We start from the raw sequence: 24,862 nt of genomic DNA on the forward strand, positions 1-24,862 counted from the left end.
TACTTCACTCTTCTCCGGTTAGCAATTTACAAATAAGAGCCAATTTTTGCAGACCTAATGTTATTCGACCTTCTTGTAAGATGAATGTTCGTGTTTACATGTTTCTTTTAATTTTTTAGATGCACAAGAGAATAGTGTTCTCTCGGCCCTCCTGCATTTTGAGTTAGCGGTAGAAAATGAGCTACTTCCTCCGTCCAACAAAATATGTCTCAAGTTTGTCAAATTTTGAATGTGTATAGATGCATTCAAATTTAGTCAAAGTTGAGACATCTTTTATTGGACGGAGCAAGTAGTAAACTATTTTCGTTCTTCCGCATAGTTAAACAACTCTATTTTCATTCTTCTGGTAGAACTCTCTAGAGAGATTTTTTTTTTGGAAGCTAGAGTATCCTCTGGACCCTCCACCATTAAGTTTGACATTTAAGTGGTTTCACACCAGTACATTGGCTGATTGACACCCTTTCGCAGCCTATATATACTCTCAAGAAACAGCAGGATCACCACAGCAAACCTGCTCTGCCTTGCGAGCGCATTCATATTCTCGAGCCGTTGCCAGCTTCCTTCCTTCGCAACCTTTAATCCTTTCAACCTCGGAAGAGTTTCTCCTGTGTAATCCCTGTTCCATTGCCATGGGTGGCAAGTTGTTGCCTGCTGCTGCTTCGCCCCGCCTCTCGCGTGTGGCGACCTCGGGCGCGCACGGCGAGGACTCCCCTTACTTCGCCGGCTGGAGAGCCTACGACGACGACCCTTACGACGCCGTGGCCAACCCTGGCGGCGTCATCCAGATGGGCCTGGCCGAGAACCAGGTCTCCTTCGACCTCCTCGAGGGCTTCCTCAAGGCCCACCCGGAGGCGGCCTCGTGGGCCGGCGCCGGCGCCGGTGCCGACCCCGGCGTGGCGAGCTTCAGGGACAACGCCCTGTTCCAGGACTACCACGGCCTCAAGACCTTCCGCAAGGTACGTACGTCGCGAGTAATTGACACACGCAAAGAGCATCGTGCTCGATCTGCTTTTCGGTTGATTGCTTGCTTGCGTCGAACGCCGTGGACTGATGGATGATGATCATTGTTTGCTTGTTGCAGGCGATGGCGGATTTCATGGGGAAGATAAGGGGCGGAAAGGCGAGCTTTGACCCTGACCGCATCGTGCTCACGGCCGGCGCCACCGCTGCCAACGAGCTGCTCACGTTCATCCTCGCCAACCCCGGCGACGCACTGCTCATCCCCACTCCTTACTACCCGGGGTAAGCACACGCGAACAAGCAACAGTATAATCTTCGTTACTGTTCCGTTGCTTCCTAGGAGAAGCATAGCGTGCTTGTAGCCAGATCGAAGCTCCATCTTGTCCTGATATGCATGGCTTGTTAATTAATTGCAGGTTTGATCGGGATTTGAGGTGGAGGACGGGGGTGAACATCGTGCCGGTGCACTGCGACAGCTCCAACGGGTTCCAGGTCACGGCGGCCTCGCTCGAGTCCGCGTACGCGCAGGCCACGGCGTCCGGGACGCGCGTGGCCGGCGTGCTCCTGACGAACCCGTCCAACCCGCTGGGCACCACCGTGCAGCGGTCGGCCCTGGAGGACGTGCTCGACTTCGTGTCCCGGAAGGACATCCACCTCATCTCCGACGAGATCTACTCCGGTTCCGTCTTCGCCTCCCCGGGCCTCGTCAGCGTGGCCGAGCTCGTCGAGTCTCGCCGCGCCCAGAACGCGCACGGCATCGCCGAGCGCGTGCACATCGTGTACAGCCTCTCCAAGGACCTGGGGCTCCCGGGGTTCCGCGTCGGCGTGGTCTACTCGTACAACGACGCCGTGGTGACCGCGGCCAGGCGCATGTCCAGCTTCACGCTCGTCTCGTCCCAGACGCAGCGGACGCTCGCCGCCATGCTCTCCGACGCCGCCTTCGTTGCCGACTACCTGCGCACGAACCGCGGCCGGCTCAAGGAGCGGCACGAGCACATGGTGGCCGGCCTCGCGCGCGCCGGCGTGCCCTGCCTGCAAGGCAACGCCGGGCTTTTCGTCTGGATGGACATGCGGCGGATGCTCGGCCATGGCGATCAGGGCGCCGCCACGGTGGAAGACGAGCTGAGGCTGTGGGAATTGATGCTGAGGGAGGTGAAGCTTAACATCTCGCCGGGGTCGTCGTGCCATTGCTCGGAGCCCGGGTGGTTCAGGGTGTGCTTCGCCAACATGAGCCTGGACACGCTGGACGTTGCACTGGCCAGGATGAGCCGTTTCATGGACAGGTGGAGCAAGCCGCCGACAGCACGGCAGGGACAGCTAGCGCTTGACGAGTAGAACTGATTTTGTTCTTTTCACATTACGCCGTGAGCTAATTGCCACTGTAATCAGTTGGTGACAACAATTTTGTGACTGGATTTTTCTTCCTAAGGGAAATGATTCATTACCTCCTCGGTTTTTCTATTGTCTACTTGTGGTTTGTGGTTTGCTGTTCGTGGTGTCTAAAATTCGAAGTCATATGGTACTAAAAATCTAAAATGTTTTTCCGCTGCAAACGGTTATACTTTCATGATTGTTTGCAGGTATTCACGTTAGGGTTCACGTTAAGTTTTGCAATACCTTCTTTTTGCGGGGAAAGTCCTACAGTACCTTCATAGAAAGGGAAAAAAAAACTTATGTTCTACTCCCACAGCCTCAAAGAGTGATCCCTCCACGTGGAGGTGGTGAGCTGCAGCGCAATGAAGCTCAAGAAGTCCAGCTCACGTGAACCGTTGATCTCGGTCACATCCAACGGTTGAGGTTGCTCCTTGAGAGAGGAGATACACAAAAAAACCTAACCCCTGCCTCCTCAGCTGAGAGAGTTCCTTTGTTTGCAGCTGAGAGTGAGAGAGCAGGGAGAGAGCAGCACACACCAACAACCAAAGGGAGGAAGAGAAAATCTGTTCAAATTCGAGCTTCGTGTTGATATTCATCAAGCTTGTTCGTCGGAGGCTCAAACGTGGTTGGATCAGCTCCAAACTTGGTGAGTTCATTCCGCACTCAGAGCACTTTGATTTGGTCCGTTGGTTTGAGTATTAAGTGGTCAGAGAGCCGGATTAGAGTGGTTTCGTCAGATCTGTTTGCTGAAACTTCAAAGATGCGCAGTGTTGGGGTATTGTCAGTTTGAGGGGTCAAACGATGTCGGATTGAACTGAAATTTTGACAGCATGTTGAAGACTCATAGAACTACATATCTACAAAGTTTCACGCATTTTGGTCCAGCCGTTTAAGAACAGTAATATGAAAACTGAAGGGACAGAAACTGCATTTCTCTGTTTAGTTGATTTTCAATTATATCCTTTTGCTCCTGTTAAGAGTGGTTGTTGTTGACGGTGATAGCAAGTTTGTAACTTGTAATGGTGCTTTTGTGATTCTCTAGAAGTTCTAAAGAAGCCTCAATTGCATCCATTTGCTAATAGTGAAAGTTGGAGTGGACCGGTCGGTCCCGTGGTTTTTTACTCCTCACGTTTATGAGCTTTTCCACGTAAATCATTGTGTCACCTGTGCATGTGATTGTGTTTATTCCGCTGCTTACTTGTTGGTTGAAAGTATTCTCAAAGTTCATTGCAAATTGAGTGGATTGTGATTTGCTTTACTCCCCTGTCCATGTCCTGCAACTATGGCAATGAAGTGATGCAATTAATTTCCTATGGAATTTTTTCGCAAAACAAAAATCTTATGGAATTGGAGTTAGTAGCTAAATCCTATTCTAACATCCAAACAGATGTACTGTACTCCAGTAATCTACATTGGCTGATGCGCGTATCTGTGGTGTGGCCTAATGGGCCGATGTCCAGTTCCCTACGTACGTGTAAACGAGGCCACTCAGGCCCATCGCATATTCTTGAAGCATCAGCCCCTCTGTTGGTTGGACCCATTACGTGTTAAATTTAGATGGGTCTCTTCCCGGCCCACGGTACAGTTTTCTCTAATTTTATACTCCGGAGTAGATAAGGGCGCCACGCCGCTACGGCCGGCGGTGGTTGATCACCGGCGAAGGCGTAGAGAAAAGGAAAAGTGAAGCCAAGTGGAAGATGAAGAAACACGGCCCAGATGACAGACGTGGTTTTACGGAAAGGAACCGATGCATGGGCCAATGACGCGGCGGGGACACGACGCGGACGCGTCGCGTACGTACGTACCGTACGTCCATCAAACACCGGCCGGCCGGCCTTGAATTTGGATCGATCCGTCGCGTAGGCGCTGCGAGAGTAAACTTGCTAGTTGCGAGTTGCGACCCGGCCGCCTGTCGGAGTAAACGCGTAGCTAGCTTGGCTCGATCTCGTCGTGTGGCCAGGCGAAGTTTCGGGCAGCGTTGCCTGATTGATGTGATCGGCTTGACCGCGGGGCGCGCGCTGGGAAACGATCACCAGGGACGCCTGTGCTAGACCACCGATAACTTGCATTGCATCCATGGTGATTTGCGACCCAGACATCCCGGCGGACCGTGCACGTCAAGTCCCCCCAGCCAGAGGTCACGTGTGTGTATTCAGGCTGAACCATTCATACAGAGCTTGATCTATCCATGGATCGATCAAAGCAAGTGGGACTTACCACGGTTGCAGACCAACTAGAACTGCCGTTCTGCCAAGACTGGCTAGCTAGGTACTCCGCACAGGCCGCGGCTACAAGGTTTGCCAAATCAGGAGGAAATTTTACATTCCACGGCCTATCGAGGAAGTATTGCGCAAAACACCGTCTCAACGATATTTTTTTGCAGATTTCACCACCTATTGGGGTAAGTCGTAATCCGTTGCAGATAAGTCTTAATAGAGTATTAGGCGAGTTAACCATGTTTCTGTCATGTGGGCACCGCATATGTTAGTGCCAACGTGGACTGAGACCACTCGGTTGGCTCCGGACTCGACCTGGTCTACCGTTGGTCAAATCCGTAACAATATTTATGACATTCAGTTAGTATCATTGGATCCGTTTTGAAATATAGTTTCATAATATACCGATTTGATGTCCGATGTGTTGCTACTCTTTTCGACAAATTTGGTCAAGTGTTTGACTTAGGACAAAACCTAGAAATACACTTATTTGTGGACGGAGGAAGTAAGTATCCTAAACCCTAAACCCTAAGAGAAAGGCATAAAGCAAATTTGTGTTTGGAGAATTTAACATCATTTTTATATATTTTTCTAATTTCTACAACTCAAAGCGACCTTTACATTTCCTTTGAAACACCTGGAAGAGGTCCTCAAAAGAGCAGACATGTTTCTACAATCCAGGGAGAGGCCTTTACATTCCTCCTACTGTACACCAATTTAAGGAATCCACATAAAAATTTGTTGAAAAAAATATGGGAATAGCTAGTTTAATCCGGACTGCAGCCTGCAGGATACATAACTCGCAGTAACTTAAATGGTGCACCCACCGTGCACACACAACGTTTCTAGCAACAGGTAAACCATGTTGAACAAGGCATCACGATGTAACACAGGACATGGAAACCAGCCTAGTCCTCGTGCACACTAGGTTTTCAGATTGCACGTTGATGAGAAGTTCACAATGAACATTGTATACGTTCCGTCTTCAAATTGCAAACAGCAAATTACAGTAGCGTACGTTGAGGCTGACGAGGGAGGGTAGCCGACTCTTTGTGCAGGACGTACGGCTGCCGCGCTGGTCCCGGCTCGGCCTCCTGTGCCGGTGGCAGGCAGGGAAAGCACAGCACAGCACAGGAGAGATGGGGGGCTAGCTGCTGCTGGTACTGCATGCACCAGCTGAAGTTTGCACGCAAGGAGACAAACAACAACGCATGCAATGCAATGCAGCAGCCAGCCAGCCGTTGCAAACTTGCGATTGCCCAGTCCAAACAAACAAACCCTGCCCCTGTCTCTCTGCCTTTGCTGCCTGCCTGGGTCTGTAGTGTACTCTGCAGTCTCTACGCCCGCCACCACCACCGGCTTGCTGCGGCCCTGCACCCTGCAGGATCAAAACACAGAGGGACGTACTACCGTCCTACGGCGACGGTCCCTATGCTGTCAGGCCCGCTGAGCATCTGTGGGCCGTGGCCCGTACGTTGCCATGCATTGCTGGCCGGCCTGCTGCGAATACTCTCTCTTCACAGCACCGCAAGCCATCCCTTGAGATTTTAACGTCGATTTTTACGCCTCACTCGTCGGAAAACTTTCGATGCACATCGAACCGCAAGTACTTGTGATAACCAACTATGGTGTGAAACGAGTACTTGTGTACAGTCTTCGCCACGACTTTCATAGTCTACGACAGACTTCAAATCCTACAGAGACGCCTGCCTGCCTGCCTAGCTATTCGATTCGATGATACCTTGGATGCATGTAGCCAAACATGGGATAGATTGGCTACCAAGGAATCGCTTGTTATTCGCGCAGGTGTGTGTGACTGATCGACCTTGACCGATTGATTTGACGCAGACCCGGCACCCTACCTAGCTACTACTACTCCGCTAGAGCCTCGATCCAACCACGAGTACTCGTCGACATCGGTGCATGACTCTAGAGCCATATCTCTCGTCGGGCCTATGCATGGACCGGTACCAGTAAGTAATAGAAAACGCACGGAAGAACGAAAAATTCATATCAAAACATCAAATTAAATGTTGATATAACAATTATGATATGTTTATTTTTGTGCGCTATACTTTGATCTCTTTCTTTTTTCACATGTCTTATCTCTATATTTCTCCTTACCCTACTCTCCTATTACTCATGCTTCGTATTTTATTTCTCAAATCTCTTCTCTCAATTTCTCGCTCTCCCTCTGACTATCCTCTCCATCCACCTTGAGTGCAAACTCCTCTCTCCGTCCCGATTCATCCCGCCACCAAACATCACACCGCAATGCACGGACAGGTATGCTTGTGCGCCGCCCGCCTGCGCCCTCTAGTAGCCTTGTCCGCCGCCCACACATCGCGTTCGGCCACCGATCGCCGCGCGCCACTGCCCGTCCGGAGGGCCACCGATGGCTCGCGCCGATGCGGTCCCTGCTGCCTTGCACGAGGCCACCGCAATCCCGGCCTCAGGCTCATCCCATCGACGTCCAAGTCTCGTGGGGAGCCACCGGCGGCACGAGCCGGCGGAGGCGGTGGTCCGCAGCTGCCTTCTGCACACGGACGCCGCCGACGCACACGAGCAGGTGGAGGCGACCAAGAGCGGCGGCAGGCACGGGCGAGATCTGAAGGGCGGCGGCGAGATCCGGATCGGGCAGGTGGTAGGGGTGAGATTCATAGGAGAGGAGGAGGAACGAGGAGGGCTCTGTTGGTTTCTTTTTTTTAGGACGGTACGTGTTTTTTCTGCGCTTGAGGACTGTGGTAGTCGGGATTAAAAGACACGTAGGGACATCGGCGGCAGATTCGTAATTTCAGTGAAATGACGTCCGTACCATCACCACCAACTCCAATTTAATATATTGGTATAGACTATAGCAGGAGAGGAAACTTGAGCTCTGTTTAAGAACCGGAAACTAGGAAACTAGCTTAGCTTGACATATGTGCACAGGTATCGTCAACATGAGGGCGCGGATTGCAACGGTACAGACTACAGAGAGCGCGGAGTAGCCAGAGAGGCCAAGAACCGCTCAACATTTTGTCCTACGCTACGGTACATGAGCCTCTGCTGCCCGGTCCCCAAACCAGAGAGAAGAGAGACAGGTGGTGTGGATGGTGGGAAGGAAGGAATCAAACAGTACATACATAGAGAGGGGCGGGATAGGTCAGGGGCTGCAACATTCTGCAGGAGGGAGGCCCAGCATGCAAGCTGCATGCAGACCAGATCATCGTGCCATCTCTTTGACTGGAGTTCTTCCTCACCCCGGCCGCTGGTCGGCACGGCAGGGTGAACCGAACAGCCCGCCCGCCGTAGTCCGTCCGTCCATCCGGGACAAAGCACAGCCTTTTCGCTGCCCTCTCGTGTCCGTTTCCCCGGAATGGAAGCCTCAAACCCCTATTCAAACTGCCCCTCCTCCCTCCCGCCCGCCAGTCAGTCTCCGTCCTCCCCTCTCACCCTGCCACCCCCGCTCAGCCTCAGCCCTGCCACGTACCAGTACCCCACCACAGCCCTGTGGCTGTACCCCAAGACTCGCTTGTCTTCTTCCTGCCCTCCCACAGGCACAACACAAACAAAAGGACGCACGGCCTCCCCCCGATCCGCTACATATTCGCCTTTCCTTCCTCCATCTCGGCCTCTCGCTCCTTGGTCCAAAAACCCAAACAAACACAAGAGACACACACACACACACACACACTCCAGGACTAGTGCGATCGATGGTTCTCATCACGGCCATGGATCACCAGCAGCTGGCGGAGGAGGCGGCGGCGGCAGAGGGGATGGTGGTGAGGACGAGCGCGGCGGCGGCGGCGGGGAGGCCGGCGGAGCGGCTGGCGTGCCCGCGGTGCGAGTCGACGGACACCAAGTTCTGCTACTACAACAACTACAACCTCCAGCAGCCGCGCCACTTCTGCAAGGGCTGCCGCCGCTACTGGACCGTCGGCGGCGCGCTCCGCAACGTCCCCGTCGGCGGCGCCACCCGCAGCAAGGCCGGCCTAGTCCCCGCCTCCCGCCGCAAGCGCTCCTCCAGCTCCAACTCCCACCATGCCGCTCCAGCTCCGCCCATGGCTTCTCTGCCCGTCCCCGTGCCCGCGCCGGTCCGCCCGCTCTCGGTCTCCGCGCCGCTGCCTCTGCCGCTGCTCCCGCCGGCGCCGGGGACGATGCAGGCTTACGAGCTCTCCTTCATCCCGGCCGGCCTGCAGCTGCATGCGGCGTCCATGGTCGACCCCGACCGCCGCCTGCTCGACCTCGGCGGCAGCTTCAGCTCGCTGCTCGCGCCGCCTCCCCCGCAGCCACCGCTCCACTTCGGCGGCTTCCTGCTGGGCGGCGGCGGCAGCGGCAGCGCGGGGCTGGCTCATGCTCCTGCCGGGCTGCAGCAGCAGCCGGTGTCGCAGGCGCTGCCGGAGGGCTTCTGGGGCATGGGCTGGCCGGACCTGTCCATCTAGGACCAGCTCCAGCTCCCATCCGGCGACGACGACTCAGCTCTAATCTAGGAGTACTGCTTTTCCTTTAGGTCTTTATTAGTTCAGTTGACGGTAGCTTGTTAGTCTTAGTAGTTACCACATCCATCATGCATCCATGGTTAACTATCCTTTGTTGGAGCTTACTTTCGATTTTCAAAGCGGTTTAATCAGCTAGCGAGCGAGTGTTTTGTTAGTTAGGTTCAGGGAGGGAGGGACTGTGAGAGTAGTGATCTGTGGACGATCCATATACTCGTGTTAATCTGTGCCTCTGTCTTCCATGCATGATCTGCTGATGATGCCAAAGCATAGAACTTATGGATCGATGCTAGCTGGTTTATTATCTGGAATGGAAATCTTGTTCCTTTTTTTCATTTCTCCGCACCAGTCAAGTTCCGGTTTTTTGTTCGTCAATGTGATGCCGCCCGTTCTTGAGCAACTGCTCAGGCTTTAATTCCTTTAGTTCACACTGGATTGACGTTATGTGCGGTTCGTGATCTAATGGCAATGCCGTAGCCCGTAGGGTATCTTTTCGTGGATAACATCTGTCAATTCTTCTGTGTGACACTGTGGGACATCTATATCTGTCAATGGGTAGAGAGCTATTGTGTTGTTCATTTTTTTTCCCCAGTAAACGTGCCGAAACATTACGCACAGGTGCAACCAATCGAATTTGTATGCTAATGAAAGGTCACATTCAGGTAAAAGCATCCAACAATCTACCCATTCTGATCGGGCCACATATGCTTTGCTGGGCGGGCCACATCTGCAGGGGGCTTGTTTGGCCCATAGTAGTATTTTGGGCCGCTGAAGTAGCTCGTCTCCTAGTACGGTCCATAGAGCCCGGAAGGTCCCCTCGAAGAAAAAGGGGGTAAAAACCGAAGCTGCGATGTTTCATTCCAGGCAACAATCCCGATCTAGATGTTCCATTCCAGGCAACAATCGTCCGGGTAAAGAAACAAAGCCTGTTGAACGATGATTCGGGGTACACGACCTAGTGCCCATCCTCCCTTCAGGCAAAGAAAAAGGGTGGAGCAATCTCTGAACCCTGAATCCTGATGGGTTCATGAAGTTCAATGTCTATCGGGGATCAGTTCGCAAGGCCAATAATCTCGGCGCCTTTGCCGTCGTCTCCCATAGCAGTGAGCTAGTGACGGATTGGTACTTGATACATGGGCGTGTTGGCGATTATACTCGAAGGTTTTGACCGATCTGGGATCTCTTGAAGCCCTAGTGGATTGCTTTGTTGTTGTTCACAAACATGTCCTGTGCTCCAGGATTTAAGCTGTGCAGCTTTGTTCTGAATCACTAGCTAGCGCTAGCTCTGCAAATAGGCACGCACGCCGGCAGCAGGCACAGCGCACAGGAGCAGAAGAGCATGCACCATGTCTTGATTTGGTATTTTGGTGCGGTTTCGCGCTGCCTGTTGGGTGGCTTCCCGGGCTCGTAGCGCTTCCTTACGTAGTGTCCCGAGTCAACCAAAAATAGCTAAGCTAGCCAGCCACGCCCCCTCCTCGGCAGAACGCGCGGCAGTGCCCTCTCTTTCTCTTTAGCTGCATCCTATCCAACCCCCTTCGTCTCGATCGACCGAATTGGGGCTCCCCTTCTTCTCCAGGTCCGTAATTTCTGCTGTAATTGTTGTTGTCATTGCGCTAAGGACGAGGATTTAGTTGGAGTAATCGTCATGGCATGGCATGGCATCTGCAGGGCGCGCTCATGGAGCCCCAGCCGGCCGACCCGCCGGCGTCGACACCAGAGGTGCCTGATCCTCCCGCGGACATTATTATACCGCCGCCGGAAGCCGATGCAAAGCCCGACAGGCACTCGTCTTCTTCTTCTTCATCGTCGTCACGGTCACGGGGGTCCTCGGTCGGGATCGTGTTAAACCTCGACGCGGGCGAGATGAGCACCCTGCTGGTAACGACACCGCCGGACGACGACGACGATGCCACCGCCAATGCCGGTCCCGGCGCCGCAGAGGTGATTGTTGCAAAACCGGACGACTGGGTGTCATGGCCGGAATCGCCGCCAAAGGCCATCGTCGACACGGCATTGGTGGGGCCGATGACGCAGGCGCCGGGGGCGCAGACGATGGCGAAGCCGGACAATGGCGGCGTTGGCGGGACGTTCAACCCGGACAGGATCCCGGCGTCCATCTTCCAGGCGAAGCAGGCGGAGTGGAGCATCACGTCCAACGAGTCGCTCTTCAGCATCCACGGCGCCAGCCACAGCCAGTCCGACGACTTCTACAACAGTGGCGGCGCCGCCGCCAGCAGGTCCCACTTTGACCACTTCTACGACGAGGCCATGGCGGCCGGCGGTGGGGAGCAGCCAGGCTGGAGGATGCCGGCGCTCGAGGAGGTAGCGGAGGGCGGCGCTATGCCGGGCAGCGGGGGCTCCGACGATAGCAGCCAGGCCAAGAAGGCCATGGCTTTCCGCCGCCACGAGAGCGGCTCCGCCGGCAGCTCCAGCAACTTTTCCTTCGCCTTCCCAATGTACGACACGATTCTTCTTTCATTTCCATATGCACATGGAAGCTTGTTACTAGCTCTTGATCATTGTGTGCCCCGCCATCAATTGCCGCCTTTTGTCGATGCGCAGACTGGCGGAGACGTCGCCGAGGAAGAAGGAGAGCGTGGGCGGGTACCAGCAGCTGAGGAAGGAGTACGACCAGTCGTTGCCGGCGACCCCGGTGGACCGGAAGTTGGCGTTCGAGGAGATGACGACCGAGGAGGAGCGGCGGCGGAGGAAGCCGGGGTGGTGCGGCTGCGGGGAGTGCTGCTGCGGCTGCTGCTGGATCGAATGCCCGGCCTGGTCTTCCTGCTGCTGCTGTTGCCAATGGCGATGGCGCTGCTGCTCCTGCCCCAGCTTCTGCCGGTGCACTTGCTGCCTCTGAGAGAAGAACTGGCGGGAAAGATTAAGCAACCAACCATAGATTTGATCATTTCAGGAGGTAGTAGATCCCATTCTGCCTAGGAGGGGAGGATTAAGCATGTCATACGGGACGGCCAGGGACATTTCAGGAGATGTGCATAAACGCCGCGGCGGGACAGGAATGATACAGAGGTGTGCAGGGAGAGATACAGTGTACAATGTTGACATGGGGTGCATAGTGCAACTACTGATCATTTTCTTTCTGTTCCATCCACATGCTAACAATACAGAATTCGATCACACATGCAAGTATATAATCTAGTAAGACAAAACATATACAGCTGCTTATCTTGGAATACCTGCGCACAGTGCGACGACGACAAAACATACCCTACGATAACAAGAGGCCTGTAAATAAACAACAACAACTAAGCCGTCTTTAGTCGATAAAGGTGAATCGTGGGTTTTTTGAGACCTCCAACTCTAATAAGATTGAGAATCCGAAGGCAAGGGAAACATTCATTCAGTTTGCTGAGGTCCTCATCATCCAATCTAATGAACTCAAATGTCAGATGGGTCACGTTAGGCATTATCTTGAGTCCATCAACAGAAAGCCATGCATTTCTCAGACATAATTTAAAAAGATTATGACCTGCATAGACAAATTTTAATCTGGGATCATCACAAGCGAGGTTAAGCTAACCAGTTAAATATCTTAAACTAAATAGACCATAAATCCAGTATGGCAGATGCAGCTTTAGCTGCAAAAATTATGTATCTCTGTTTAGTGCTAATAACACGAGTTAGTACTACATGTTGAAACAAGAGTATTTACATAGAGAGGTTCCACGTAGCAGCTAGCCAGCTACATAAGCTCAAGTTTTCATATGAGATATAGCACTATGAACAAGACACTACTCATGTTCATCCATGGAGTTAATAAAATGAGCAGATGGCACTTTTTAATTCAAACTGCATTGCTGCAATCTGCCGGTACATGAGTAGTCAACATTTTAAGCCAATGCCATTTTCAAGTTTTCAGATGAAGCAAAAATCCACAACTAATATCTAAGAGACCTCGAACTTTAAAGTCTAACCAATGAGCAGCAGGCTTTTGACATAAACCGAGCACCACTACTGCAATGGAGAGCATGTTGTCATCAAATCTTCTTGCGTCTAAAACATTCTAGTTGATTATTTCTGCGTGCAGCTGATATGGACTATAGAAGCCCTACAAACTATCCTGTTCCCAATGGAATTATTATTTCTACCAAGTACCCATCAAAGTTAGCTGACTTCAGCCCAAAATTGAGTTCATTTAAAAAAATTAACGAATGGTTAAAAAAAAAATCTCGAAATTCTTCTCCGATTCTCGCACACTTTACCTCTTGTCCTCCTTAAATTCTGATAGGCAAAGCACAAATTTAGATGGAAGATCAATTCTTAGAGAAACACATACTTACGTAGGCAGGTTAAAGCTAAAGATACAATTCAACCTAGAAACAGTAAATTTATGAACTAGAGCATTTTCTTAGAGATAGAGACTTAGAGAGACTCACAGAAGTGGGAGATGACAGGGAGCGCATCCGCCTTCCTCCAGCACGACTGCGGCCAGAAGTCAGTGATTTCCACCTCTTGGAGGGTTGGTCCTGCGGTAGTGTCCGCCCATGCCTGCACAGACTCCCCCGTTGGTCAGGTGCAGATCATCAGCCTCGTCGAACTCCCCCTCCTCCACCCACATCGCTTCATCAGGGCAACCCTGCCCCTTTGAGACGTCAATTGAGAGGGAGCGGAGGTGTGCTCCGATGAGCGACGCGAGGTTTCCCATGAGTTCACAGAAGGGGGTGCCCTCGACCCCAACCCTGCCCTTGCGAAGGCAGCGTGCATGGGTGGCGGCATCAAGGCGGACGGAGGGGCATTGGTAGGTGGCAGCCAGGAGCGCGCGAGAGGCAAGGCGGCACGCTGCGATGTCTCCGATGTCAGCGACACGGCCAAGGATGTCGGCAAGGATCCGCACCGGGAGAGAGTCGAGCGGGTCGCCGGCCTCTGACATGTGGACCATGGTCCGTCCGCGTAGCAGCATGGGATTACATGAAGGCCTGCAAAACAGGAATTGTTTCTTTTCCAGTTGCTCTCTTTTCCTTTTCTTGTTTATTCTCCGTCTTTGACTTTTAGATGATCCACCATTGAGATTAGCATCAGCAGGTGTTGTAGCAGCAATATTATCTCTGTGAGAATTATTATCACTGGCAACAGCATGTATGCCTGTCGAAAAGTTGGGAAATTGGCCTTGAATAGGACTAGGAGGGACATTTACAATATCATCAGAGATTAGACCCTCAGTGTTGTCATTGGCTTGATTTTGTTGAGCATCCGTTGAATTTACAGTAGCCTCTGGAACTTGACATTCAGATGCAACATGAGGATCAGGATGTGGAACTTGATGTTCAGAGGCAATAAAAGGACGTAGCCTTTTCCTTTTTTCTTCTTTTTTCTTCTTTTCGAGGGAAAAAGGAAGTAGCTGATCTTGGACTTTACTGGAAGAATCATCCACATTGGTCTGGTGGTTGTGCATGAGGGATGAAACAGTGTCAGAAATTTCAGCCGCCATTAAGGAGACCCGTCTCTGGTGAATTAATTTCATCGAGGAAACAAATGAGCTAAATTCTTCACCCCAGATAGCACTATGCTTTTCCACAACAGAATTGATAATGGAATGCACCTGGTTAAAAGAAGAAAAAGGACCATAAGAATTATAATAAATATACCAGTCACAAAAAATAATGGCATATACTAAATATGTAAAAATAGCTACAAAAGTTGAATTCGTGAACCCTACAAAACTGAATAACAAAAAACTCAGGATTACAAGCATCGAAAAAGATGTTCAATGAAAATGCTCTGAATATAAAAGGGTTGGGTGGCGGCACTGACATGGGTGGAAGCGTTCTGTGCAGCGGCATCAGCTTCAGTGGCAGCTCTGATGGCATCTTCACCATATGGAGTAGATAACATATTTGGGAACTAAACCATGCACACCAATTTTGTAATGGTTAGAACAAAATGATTTCATACAACTACCATCACATTATCAATTGTAAGCAAGGATATATGCAACTAATGAATAACACACAAACTACTTAATTGCTGCATAAAGATTTTAAAAGTTGCTGAAAAACAGCGAAATACCCAATGTAACCTTGGTTAATTGCATGGCTTGCTTAAATTAGTTCTGACTGATAACATGCTAATAAGAGAAAATACACAAGTTAAAATTTCTTTATAATCTCAAAAAGATGCTACTTATAGATATCTTTTGTGCACTTGCAATATATCATTTGAAACAGAATATGAAGTAGAACTTGTAATCTAGCTGCAAAGCCAGGAAATGTAACTTGTTCAAACTGTAGCAGTGGCTATAATATTAGAAGCATATATACTGCATAATTAGCCAAATCTTCAAGGCCTTCTACTTATCATCCTATGACATTACATGGCTAACCGGCCTGAAGAACAAAGCCAACTACTACAGGTAACCTCTCGAGGCTCCATGTCATGAACAAATGTACTCCTAAGGGGCTAAGTTAGTCGTAGACTTACAGCATGACAATAATTGCTGCTCGCAGCATCATCTACTGTTACCCAAAATGTGGAAGCATAAACCTTTCTTATTATCTTATATAGCTGTCAACTGGTGGCGGCGGTCTTTCCACCTACCCTTTTGATACGAGCCGTTAGATCTGTTACAAATGACTGAGATGGTGGTCCCAGATGTTAGATAACACTAACGTAAGTCTCACTAAGCTAATTTTGGCATAGACTAAAACCCCGGTAAAATTGGGTTGCAGACTTGCAGTAGTACATGAACTATTGGGCGTGCTGCATAGAGCTAAGTTTGGCAGCATTGAGGTTCTGGGTGGTCTAATTTGTTTTCACCTTGTTAAATAGTCTAATTTGTGTTATCCGTATTTAGCTAGTAAACACAAAAAGACAGAAATTATCTCTGATCCCTAGAAGAAACCTGTAATAAATAGCGGGGGGGGTGGGGGGGGGGGGGGGGAGTGCATCGGGTATTACTCACAATCAAAATCGAAAGAAATGAGATCTATCATCTATCCGGGACTGCGAATGGGTGAATGCGTTTACCAGGTGGAAGTTGAAGGAGATTTCGGGGACCCAGGAACCGGGTTGGCGGAAAACCTAGAGACCGAGCACCGACCGACCGACGAAGGCCACCTCCTCCGGTCGTCCCTAGATGTCTCACTGGGACGACGGGCGGAAGGATCCGGCAACCCTAACGCCGACGAAGATGAAGCAACCTAGGGCCGCTGGCATTCATCGCCATTTATGGTTGGGATGAATTTGATTCCAGTTGCTCTTCCTCTTTTCTTTTTTTCTTTTTTGAGGAACCAGTTGCTCTTCCTCAGTGGCTCAGTGAGACATCTTGCTGCATACAACGAGGCACTTGTCGGGTGTGGCTTCACGTTTTTTCTCCGACTCTTGGAATGTACCATTCCCTTGCCCGTCCGTTGCTCTTCTTCATTAGTGGGATACGGGAGCTATTTTTTTTTTTAAAGAAATTAATACTCAGTATTAAAATAAACATACAGAAAAACAACCAAACTGACCAGGAGAAGACAAGATCCGATAAGCAATGCACAAGAGACTCCAACAAAATATCGCATAGCATCTTAGGAGTTTCTGCACACATCGAAACCAAAAGCCGCCAAACTCGAGCGAGCCTCTCACTGGAAGAGAAGCACAACCTCCAATAATGCAAGATCTAGAGGAGCACCATTGCCAAATAGATTTTTTATAAGACGGACATGCTTGCTACATACAACGAGGCACTTGTCTTGTCGTTGTAGTATGTCGTCTGGAGAACAGCCCAAAGCTGGACTAGATATGAATCCATCGTATCTCATGTCGCCGGTGCTTGATGTGTTCTGTAGTGGCGCCAGTTGGTAGGAAAAGATGAGCAGGTCTTGTGTGGTTCGACATTGGCGGATCCGAGGGTAGCAGAGGGAATAAAAGTTTGACGGCCTAAAGATCGAACTTGTCCAATTTTGGAGTTTACGTACCAAATATAAACTCAGTCAATAGTTGAGAGACAAAAAAAAAACTTGACTTCGCACCAGGTTAACACACTTGATGATTAGAAATCATCGCGTGGCATGTACTAAGGACCTCATCCTGCACGTTTTTGCCCGTGTTATAGGAGGAAAAGGATTTATGCAGCTTTGTTGGGGCAAAGGACGACACTATTAATTTTCTTTCTGCTTCATAATGCTAAAATGCAGAATTTATAGAGCAGGCAGAGGTACAGTGCCCAGGCATGCAAGTACATAATCGAGTAAGACAAGCATGTATAGCTGCTTAGTCTTGGAACATGTACGCACAACGGTAAGGCAAAGCAAGCCATATATGCATCATCCATAGATCCTTTTTTGGGAGATCATACACATCAGGCCATCAACACCATGCCATGAGCAAAGAAACTACGCCAGCTAGTCTCAAATGGAGTGACCATGCAGGATCAACTCCAAGTACCCCATTGCCAACTAATGTCTGGAAAACCCATCGGCCAAACTGATGATGCAGCTTGACGAACAGCATCGCTGGTAGCGGCATGGAAAAGAACAGTCACCTCGCATGACGGTGCACAATTGTTAAGCAAGGGTACAAACGGACAGGTAGTAATGTTTGATTGTGGCAGATGAACCAGGAGTTTCTTCAAACAGCTTCGGCAGTCGTGAGTAGTCATGCAGAATACAATGTGCCTCATCAGTTCATACGAAAACCTTGGTGACAGCTTGACTTCTGTGGTTCTTGAAAACAGTTCTGGGTCCACCGCTTCATAAAGTTCGTAGCGGTTTGCAGAAGCTGGTAACTCAAGATCTAATGTCCTGATGTCTCGACCATCTGTAAACACTCTCAAGAGTGAATTTAGATCCGAGGACTCTATCCGAAGATTTGTCAAACTCACAAGGCCACCAACTATAACAGTTGGGCCAAGTTTATCAATGGTCAGTTTCAGACTAGACATAGATGGAGTATCTAAAATGAGAATTTCTGGTCGAACACACTTTAACTCAAGATAAACCAAGGCAGGCGCATGGATAGCCAAAGACCGTGGAACATTTGATACCTCCCAGCAGCAAGTCTTCAATTGAGGAAAGTGAATCTTGGGGTCCTTGAGCCCTCCGACTTTAATAAGTTTGAGAATCTGAAGACAAGGGAAGCATTCGTTCAATTTGCTGAGGTCCTCGTCATCTAATCTAATGAACTCAAGTGCCAGATGAGTCAGATTTGGCATTATCTTGAGCCCATCAACACAGAGCCATGCATTTCTCAGGCCCAATTTTGAAAGATTATGACCTGCATGGTCAAAATTTAACCCGAGATATAAGCAGTGTTAAGTCAAGCAGTTAAATATGTAGAATAAAACAGAATATCAAACTGAGTATGATGGATGTGGCCTTGACTGTGCAAATGATGTACAGTATATATCTCAATACATCGTCATTTACCAGGTATTGAAACAAGCACATTAGCTTAGTGGGATTCCTGTACCACTATCAACTAAACATGGTCCCTTTTTGTTTTTGTTCATTGAGTTAATGAAACGGTCAAAATGTCATTTTTTTAAAATTCAAACTGGGCTGCTACAGGGACATGAATAAGCTAAATTTCTGCCAAGTTATCTGCTTCAGCATGACAGTATCACATTTGAATCAAGCAATATCCATAACTGAAAACTAAAAGCCCCTAAAACTCAAATCTATGAGCAACAGGCCTAACATAAATGTGATTGCCCCCATATTGGAAAAGAAAGCATGATTTTCTCAGATCTCCTAATTTATGAACCCTTTGATTAATTCTTTCTGTGGAGTGCTTATTCGTTGGCAAGTTGATGCATGATTTTACCAGTTTCATAAGACCGGCAAGTACTAGTTCATGTACTAACTAAAGATTGTACGGACAATCTAGTGTTTCACTTTCTTTTAACTCATTTTGTTGTTCAAGTGACGGTTTGAGAAAACCTGTTTGACCACCTCTATATGCACTATACAAGCCTACAAATTCTCCTGTTTCTAATGTACCCAGCAAAAATGGCCCAAAAACCGAGTATATTGTTCAAACAAATTCATCAGGGCATGACCAATGTATAAGGCCAACATTTGCCATAAGCTGGGACCCACAAAGCCTGTGAAAATAGCCACAATGTATAAAATAGCCACAATGTATAAGGTCACTTTTCCCATAAGATAGGACCCACATTTGTTGTTGTAATAGATGCATGCAAGAGAGAGATGAAGAAGAGAAATAATATTCTATTGCTTATGGGCTGCCCACAAGCCTAATGTCACCCATAAGCTTAAGGACAACTTCAAAAATTTCACAATGCATAAGGTCAACCACAAGCCTTGCCACCTAGGCCTTAAGGATAGCATTTTTGCACATTGTGGACACCCTTAGGCGAATCAATTCTCCAACATGCTCGCACTCAACTACTCTATCTTATTTTCTTCAGAAAATCCTCAATGGCAACACACAAATTTAGCTCGAGTTCAGCTTCGCTTAAGAAACATAGTATAAGATGCCGCCAGGAATACCAAACTTCTGTCAAAACATCAATTTCAACTGAAATCTATTTCCAATTTTAGAGAGGGGGAGAGACTGACAGAAGTGGGAGATGACAGGGAGCGCCTCCGCCTTGCGCCAGCAGGACTGCGGCCAGAAGTCGGCGATGTCCACCTCCCGGAGGCTGGGACCTGCGGCAGTGCCCGCCCACGCCGCCACGGACTCCCCGCCCGTGAGGTACAGGTCGTCGGCTTCGTCGAACTCCCCTTCCTCCACCCGCGCCGCTTCGTCGGGGCAACCCTGCCCCTCGGACGCGTCGAGTGCGAGGGAGCGCAGGTGCGGCCCGAGGAGAGAGGCGACGTTCCCGGCGGCCACGCGGAAGGCGAGGAGCGCCCCGTCCCAGTCCCTGCCCTTGAGGCCGCGGAGGCGGCGTGCGCTGGAGGCCGCGTGGAGGCGGACGCGGGGGCAGTGGTAGGAGGCGGCGAGGAGCGCGCGCGAGGCGAGGCGGCACGCCGCGATGTCCCCGGCGTCGGCGATGAGGCCGAGGACTTCGGCGAGGATCGCCGCCGGTAGGGAGTCGAGGGGGTCGTCGCCGACGGCTGACATTTTCTGCTGTGTTGTGTTGGCTGCCGCCGTGCGGAGACCAGCTAGTCTCTCTACACCAGTGAATTTTCTAAGCTAGGAGCGGACGCGTCAAAGGCTCAAAGCGAAGCTCCATAACGGAAAGCAATTGCGTCTCCATTTCCGTCTCTAATTTTCTGTTCTGCTTTTATGTTCTACAAAATCCATCAGAAACACGAATAATTGCCACACAAACTCAAAGACATCAGACAAATGAAACCTGCCTTTTTTTTCACACATTCAGAAACTTAGTCATTGTCGAATATAGTGATAAATTGAATAATTGTAGGAATCTCTTTTTCCAGCGGCTTCTGCAGGGTGCAAAGGCTCCAACCTCCAAGCCTTTAGCCACAAAAGGTAAGCCAGTACGGAACACTCAACGATAGGCGAAATCGCAAACGGCAATCTTTCAGTTCCTCTTCTGCCCGAGATATGTTTACTGAAGAAGTCAGCCAACGTGCCTGGTTAACTCTCAAATGGCTTCAGTAGTAGATCATGTACAGCAGCCCAGTCTGGAATCTCACGGAAAAGGGAACAGGTTCCTCAGTCACGAGGTGCACGCAAACCAGATGGAAACAGTCTCGAAAATGGCAGATCAAATACCGTGTACCTATATATGCTCTACACTAAGAAGTGTGTCCCAATTCAGAATATGACAAGAACTGAGACAGGAGCAGAACGGCAACTAAAAGGACAGAAGAATACATTGGCAGGAGATATTAGGAAAGACAAGAAAACAAATGAAAACCTTCTGGCGGCTCCTCTAGCAGATCAAAAAAGAATCAGCACAGCTCCAGTAAGCATACACACTCAATATGAGGAGTGTGGGGGAACATATCTACAGGTATTACACGCTTCAGCTCATAGCATCCTCTCAAGCCTTTCTCTTCCTGCAGATAAATAAATTCAAGAAGCAGCTAAGCATTGCAACAGACCCAAAATACCACAAACCTGAAAACAATAGGAGAAAACATACCACGCCATGACATAGGTAGTCCAAATCCCGTGCACAAGTAGATGGATTACACGAGACGTACACTATTCGAGGGGCCTTAACTTCTAGCAGCCACTTGATTAACTTCATGTGCATCCCTGGCCGGTTAGGATCTGAAGAATTCATCGACATAAATTAGGCTGAAAAGCTTCCATCTCATGTATTGTAGCTCTGAAATTAAAAAATTCTAATAGATTTTGGTTGCGTAAGTGTTTCACTACGACAAAATCTATATCCAAATGTGATGTTAGCAGCTATTGGATAGTTTAGGACAACATTCAGAAAGTACTGTAGTTTTCAACCATAAGTATTTCAGTGCCGGATAGTAAAAGCAAATAAGAACCGAGACAAACCTGATATGATTATGTCAGGCTTTGGGAATTGCTTCCCAAATGTTTCGTTGATTTTATTAAGGTCTCCCTGAACAAATGTAGCGTTCCTGATACCATTAAACTCAGCATTCTTTTGAGCATCTGCAATAGCTTCAGGGACAACTTCATATCCATAAACATGCTTTGCCCTGACCAAAAGAAGAATGTTTAGTAACTACGGTTTTATATAAAAGTTGGCCTCTCATTAGTAGCAGTTGTGCTCTCACGGATCACAATAGCCTCTATAAGAAAAACTACCTTCTAGCAAGGGTCAAACCAATCGTTCCAGTTCCACAAAACAAGTCAAGAACGATCTCAGAGCCATCTCCTTTAAGCCCAGCAGAATCTTCAATAAGCTTATAGAGAACATCAGCCTACAAGAAAAACATTCTACTTTCATATGCAGCCACACAGGAAAAACTCACAAGTACTAAGCACCCAGCTATTACACCACCAGAGACGGAACTTAATTTATACAAGCACATTTCTGCAGCTAGGTAAATATGCAAGCTCCTAATATATGCAATTCCTAAAAGCTACTTTCATGCTTCTACCAAAAGTTAAATAACATGGACACATAAGAGACACATGACATGCTGCAATGGTGACCGGAAAACATGTTGCAATGCATTAATTCATAAACGAACCTGTTTTGTGTTAGTCTGGAAAAAGGAGTTGGCAGATATCTGGAATGTGAGTCCTCTCAACATCTCTGTAATGGTTGGCTTCCCATACAAGGTATATTCTTGTTCACCCACTGATGTATTGCCAACTGATGTGTTCACATTATTTACGACACTTACCTGCATTAGCAGAACAGGAATATCAATATTGGACAGCCAAGATAGTTACTGCATAGAAGAGCTCTACTAGGATATATTAGCAAAGTCGATTAACATCATGTCAGGAAATATCCAATTATGTACCACTTCAGGTATTTTTGTGATGTTGTCAACAAGAGGCGCCAGTAGCTCAGGTTTATAACATGATGTCACAAAATTGACCATCACTTCTGGAGCTCCAGTGCTGACATTTCTGGGAAAGAAATATAAACAAAATGGAATCTTTAAACGTGCTCATCATACAAAAAGAAATGCTCAAATGGTAACAAAAGGTCAAGTGCTTCCTCTGTTTGGTGGGAAAGAACATGACTTGTCCCTGCCTTACCAGCTATACTTTTCTAATTGGGAAATTTGTACATAATACATTTGTAGTGCCATTCTGTAGTTATGTTGTATAAATAAATTAACATGTCTGCTACTATACTACACATTCGACTTGCATGAATAAATATCAGATTTTTTATTATACTAGTAATCAACATCAAGTTACATCACTGAGGTTCATGGAAATGGAGATATACAGCGTCAGCTGAATTACTGTTGGAACAGGTAAAAGCACAATCAGATTTTTTTTTTCTGGCCACCATACCTTCCAGTTCTTATCATAAGATGCTTGAGAAAGCCAACATGCTTGTAGACATCGTAAGGCGTGAGGCCAAGAGCCGGATCCGTCCAACTTTCTTGAACAACTGCAAGAACCTATGGCAATTAGCAACTAATCAATTCAGCATTCCATCGCCTGTCTGTAATCAAAATTCAAACACTAAGACCAGTGTACTGTGTGCTAACTAATTCGATGATAGTGCAATGACATAAAAGGGAAAAAGGTGAACAAACAAACAAAAGCCAACCTCTACAACGGTGGTCCAAAAAAAATACCCAACCTTACTAATTCCTAAACAACATAGCATTGGAAGTGAAATACGGCACAAACAGTCTAGCTTTGACACAATCACCGGACTACAGAGTTCTAGACTTCTGGTAAAGAATGATCATAAGAACTCAACGAATAGCTTCAAGCAATATAGTTATGCATTATAAGAAAAATCATCCTAGCAATGCATATGTGTGTTTTATCTGATGTAGCAAGACATCACACTACCAAAATTCAGAGAATTAAAACCCTTAGCTTTAGCGCATGGAGCAAACCAACTGAACAGCACAAATGCTGCTACCATCAAACAAACAATGTGACCTATATATCTCTACCACCCCACGGCAACCAATTAAAGTTGGTACTGAGTACTGACACACTCGATCCAACACTTCCTTAAGGACGCGGATCTAGTAATCATCTTAAACCTCAACTAGTTCATCACCTTATCTGCTGGCTCGCTCTGCAGCAAGCAAGTCTCAACATGAAGCACCTTGTCGAAGAACCCTGGTGCGTGCAGTCCAAGCGAATAACCATCAGCCTCCTCCTCTTCCCCCTTTGCCACCTCCTCGTCCTCTTTCCACTCCCTTTTCATCCACCTCTTCGTCCCGAACGAGAACTCCATCTACAAACATACAGCAAAAAGGTGTCACCTTTCGCCCAAAAACCCACTCCTAAACCCCACACACAAACCTCACCTTGTTCCTGTACCGAAATATCTCATCGCACTGCACGATGGGCTTAAGGATGGAGTCGGGATCCGAGCTCTCCAAGCTCCCTGGATGAAACTTGCCGAAATTTATGAGTAAGTCGCGGACTTGGATGTACTTGTGGTGGATTTGAGCAGAGTAAGCGAGGGACTGGCTCTTGCAGCCGCCGCAGTCGGCGGCGAGGGGGCAGGGAGCCTCGACGGCGTCATGGTGGGGCTCGAGGGTCTTGAGCTTGGCTGCCTCCGCGAAGGCGCCGCGGCGGAGGCGACGGACGCGAGCGACAAGGCGCTCGCCGGGGAGAGCGCCGTCGCATAGCAGGACGAAGGTGGAGCCTTCGACCTTACAGACGCCCTTCCCCTTGAAGGCGATCCCCTCGCAGGTGAGCTCGAGGATCTCGTTCTTCTTCGGAAAGTAGCCCTTCCCGCGTGGACGCGGCGGCGCCGGGTATGGGGTGGGAGCAGGTGCGGGGGCTTCCGGGGCAGCGGCCGTGATGGCGAGGAGGCGGCGACGGTGGAGGAGGGGGATGCGGCGGCGGAGGAAGGCGCCGGAGAGAGGGGAGAAAGGGGCGGCCGAGGCCATGGGGGCGGCGGGTGTGGCACTGTGGCGAGGTGAGGATTGGCGGTGGACGGTGGAGATGGCGCGGCAGAGAAGGCGAGACTGGTGGGGGGAGTCAGAAGGATTCAGTGACGCAACTTCACCTGACTTTGGGTGGCTGACATGTGGAGGTGGCTGACATGTGGACCAACGACCCGTGAGACCCACGTATCAGACATCCAAAGTCAGGTGAAGTTATTTCACTGAATCCAGGTCCGGGAGTCCTATGGTAAGATGAGCCCACAGTTCAGTTTAGTTAAAAACCAAACGAGCGCAATTTGTAGTACAGGCCCTCGAAAAATACCATAACAAACTTGTTTAGGAGTACATTTGCATTTCCATTAACAATTTTAGGGAATTTCAATTTTTATGAATTTCTCTTTCTTAGGGTTGCCAACTTTTTGTACAT

At 49.0% G+C, this 24,862-nt stretch overlaps 5 protein-coding genes and 1 pseudogene across 5 annotated transcripts; 3 read left to right on the plus strand and 3 right to left on the minus strand.

Moving 5' to 3' along the window:
* Positions 1 to 508: 508 nt before the first annotated feature.
* LOC100823860 (1-aminocyclopropane-1-carboxylate synthase 7) lies at positions 509 to 2,422 on the plus strand. Its single transcript, XM_003564734.3, has 3 exons — positions 509 to 956; positions 1,082 to 1,242; positions 1,377 to 2,422. Exons 1-3 carry the CDS (start codon positions 630 to 632, stop codon positions 2,293 to 2,295), a joined length of 1,407 nt encoding a protein of 468 aa, XP_003564782.1. The 5' UTR covers positions 509 to 629; the 3' UTR covers positions 2,296 to 2,422.
* Positions 2,423 to 8,085: 5,663 nt separating this feature from the next.
* On the plus strand, positions 8,086 to 9,363 carry LOC106865987 (dof zinc finger protein DOF3.1). The gene has a single exon (XM_014898385.2). It carries the CDS (start codon positions 8,246 to 8,248, stop codon positions 8,972 to 8,974), a length of 729 nt encoding a protein of 242 aa, XP_014753871.1. The 5' UTR covers positions 8,086 to 8,245; the 3' UTR covers positions 8,975 to 9,363.
* Positions 9,364 to 10,779: 1,416 nt separating this feature from the next.
* On the plus strand, positions 10,780 to 12,161 carry LOC104583037. Its single transcript, XM_010234700.3, has 2 exons — positions 10,780 to 11,484; positions 11,591 to 12,161. Exons 1-2 carry the CDS (start codon positions 10,892 to 10,894, stop codon positions 11,883 to 11,885), a joined length of 888 nt encoding a protein of 295 aa, XP_010233002.2. The 5' UTR covers positions 10,780 to 10,891; the 3' UTR covers positions 11,886 to 12,161.
* Positions 12,100 to 16,406, minus strand: LOC100832026 (annotated as a pseudogene).
* Positions 16,407 to 17,209: 803 nt separating this feature from the next.
* LOC100828976 (F-box/LRR-repeat protein At4g29420) lies at positions 17,210 to 20,190 on the minus strand. The gene is made up of 2 exons (XM_003564750.4): positions 19,549 to 20,190; positions 17,210 to 18,241 (listed from the first exon to the last, which is right to left on the minus strand). Exons 1-2 carry the CDS (start codon positions 20,051 to 20,053, stop codon positions 17,400 to 17,402), a joined length of 1,347 nt encoding a protein of 448 aa, XP_003564798.1. The 5' UTR covers positions 20,054 to 20,190; the 3' UTR covers positions 17,210 to 17,399.
* A 446-nt stretch (positions 20,191 to 20,636) lies between these two features.
* Positions 20,637 to 24,618, minus strand: LOC100834589 (uncharacterized RNA methyltransferase BH0687; the record flags this gene model as incomplete). Its single annotated transcript, XM_014898503.2, has 9 exons — positions 20,637 to 20,958; positions 21,045 to 21,175; positions 21,416 to 21,582; positions 21,692 to 21,807; positions 22,081 to 22,236; positions 22,360 to 22,468; positions 22,865 to 22,974; positions 23,595 to 23,774; positions 23,848 to 24,618. Coding segments are annotated over 9 exons (1,848 nt in total), but the record flags the coding sequence as incomplete, so codon positions are not given.
* Between the last annotated feature and the right edge of the window lie 244 nt (positions 24,619 to 24,862).

The sequence above is a fragment of the Brachypodium distachyon genome, chromosome 2 (genome assembly GCF_000005505.3).
Source record: "Brachypodium distachyon strain Bd21 chromosome 2, Brachypodium_distachyon_v3.0, whole genome shotgun sequence".
Taxonomy (NCBI): Eukaryota; Viridiplantae; Streptophyta; class Magnoliopsida; order Poales; family Poaceae; genus Brachypodium; species Brachypodium distachyon.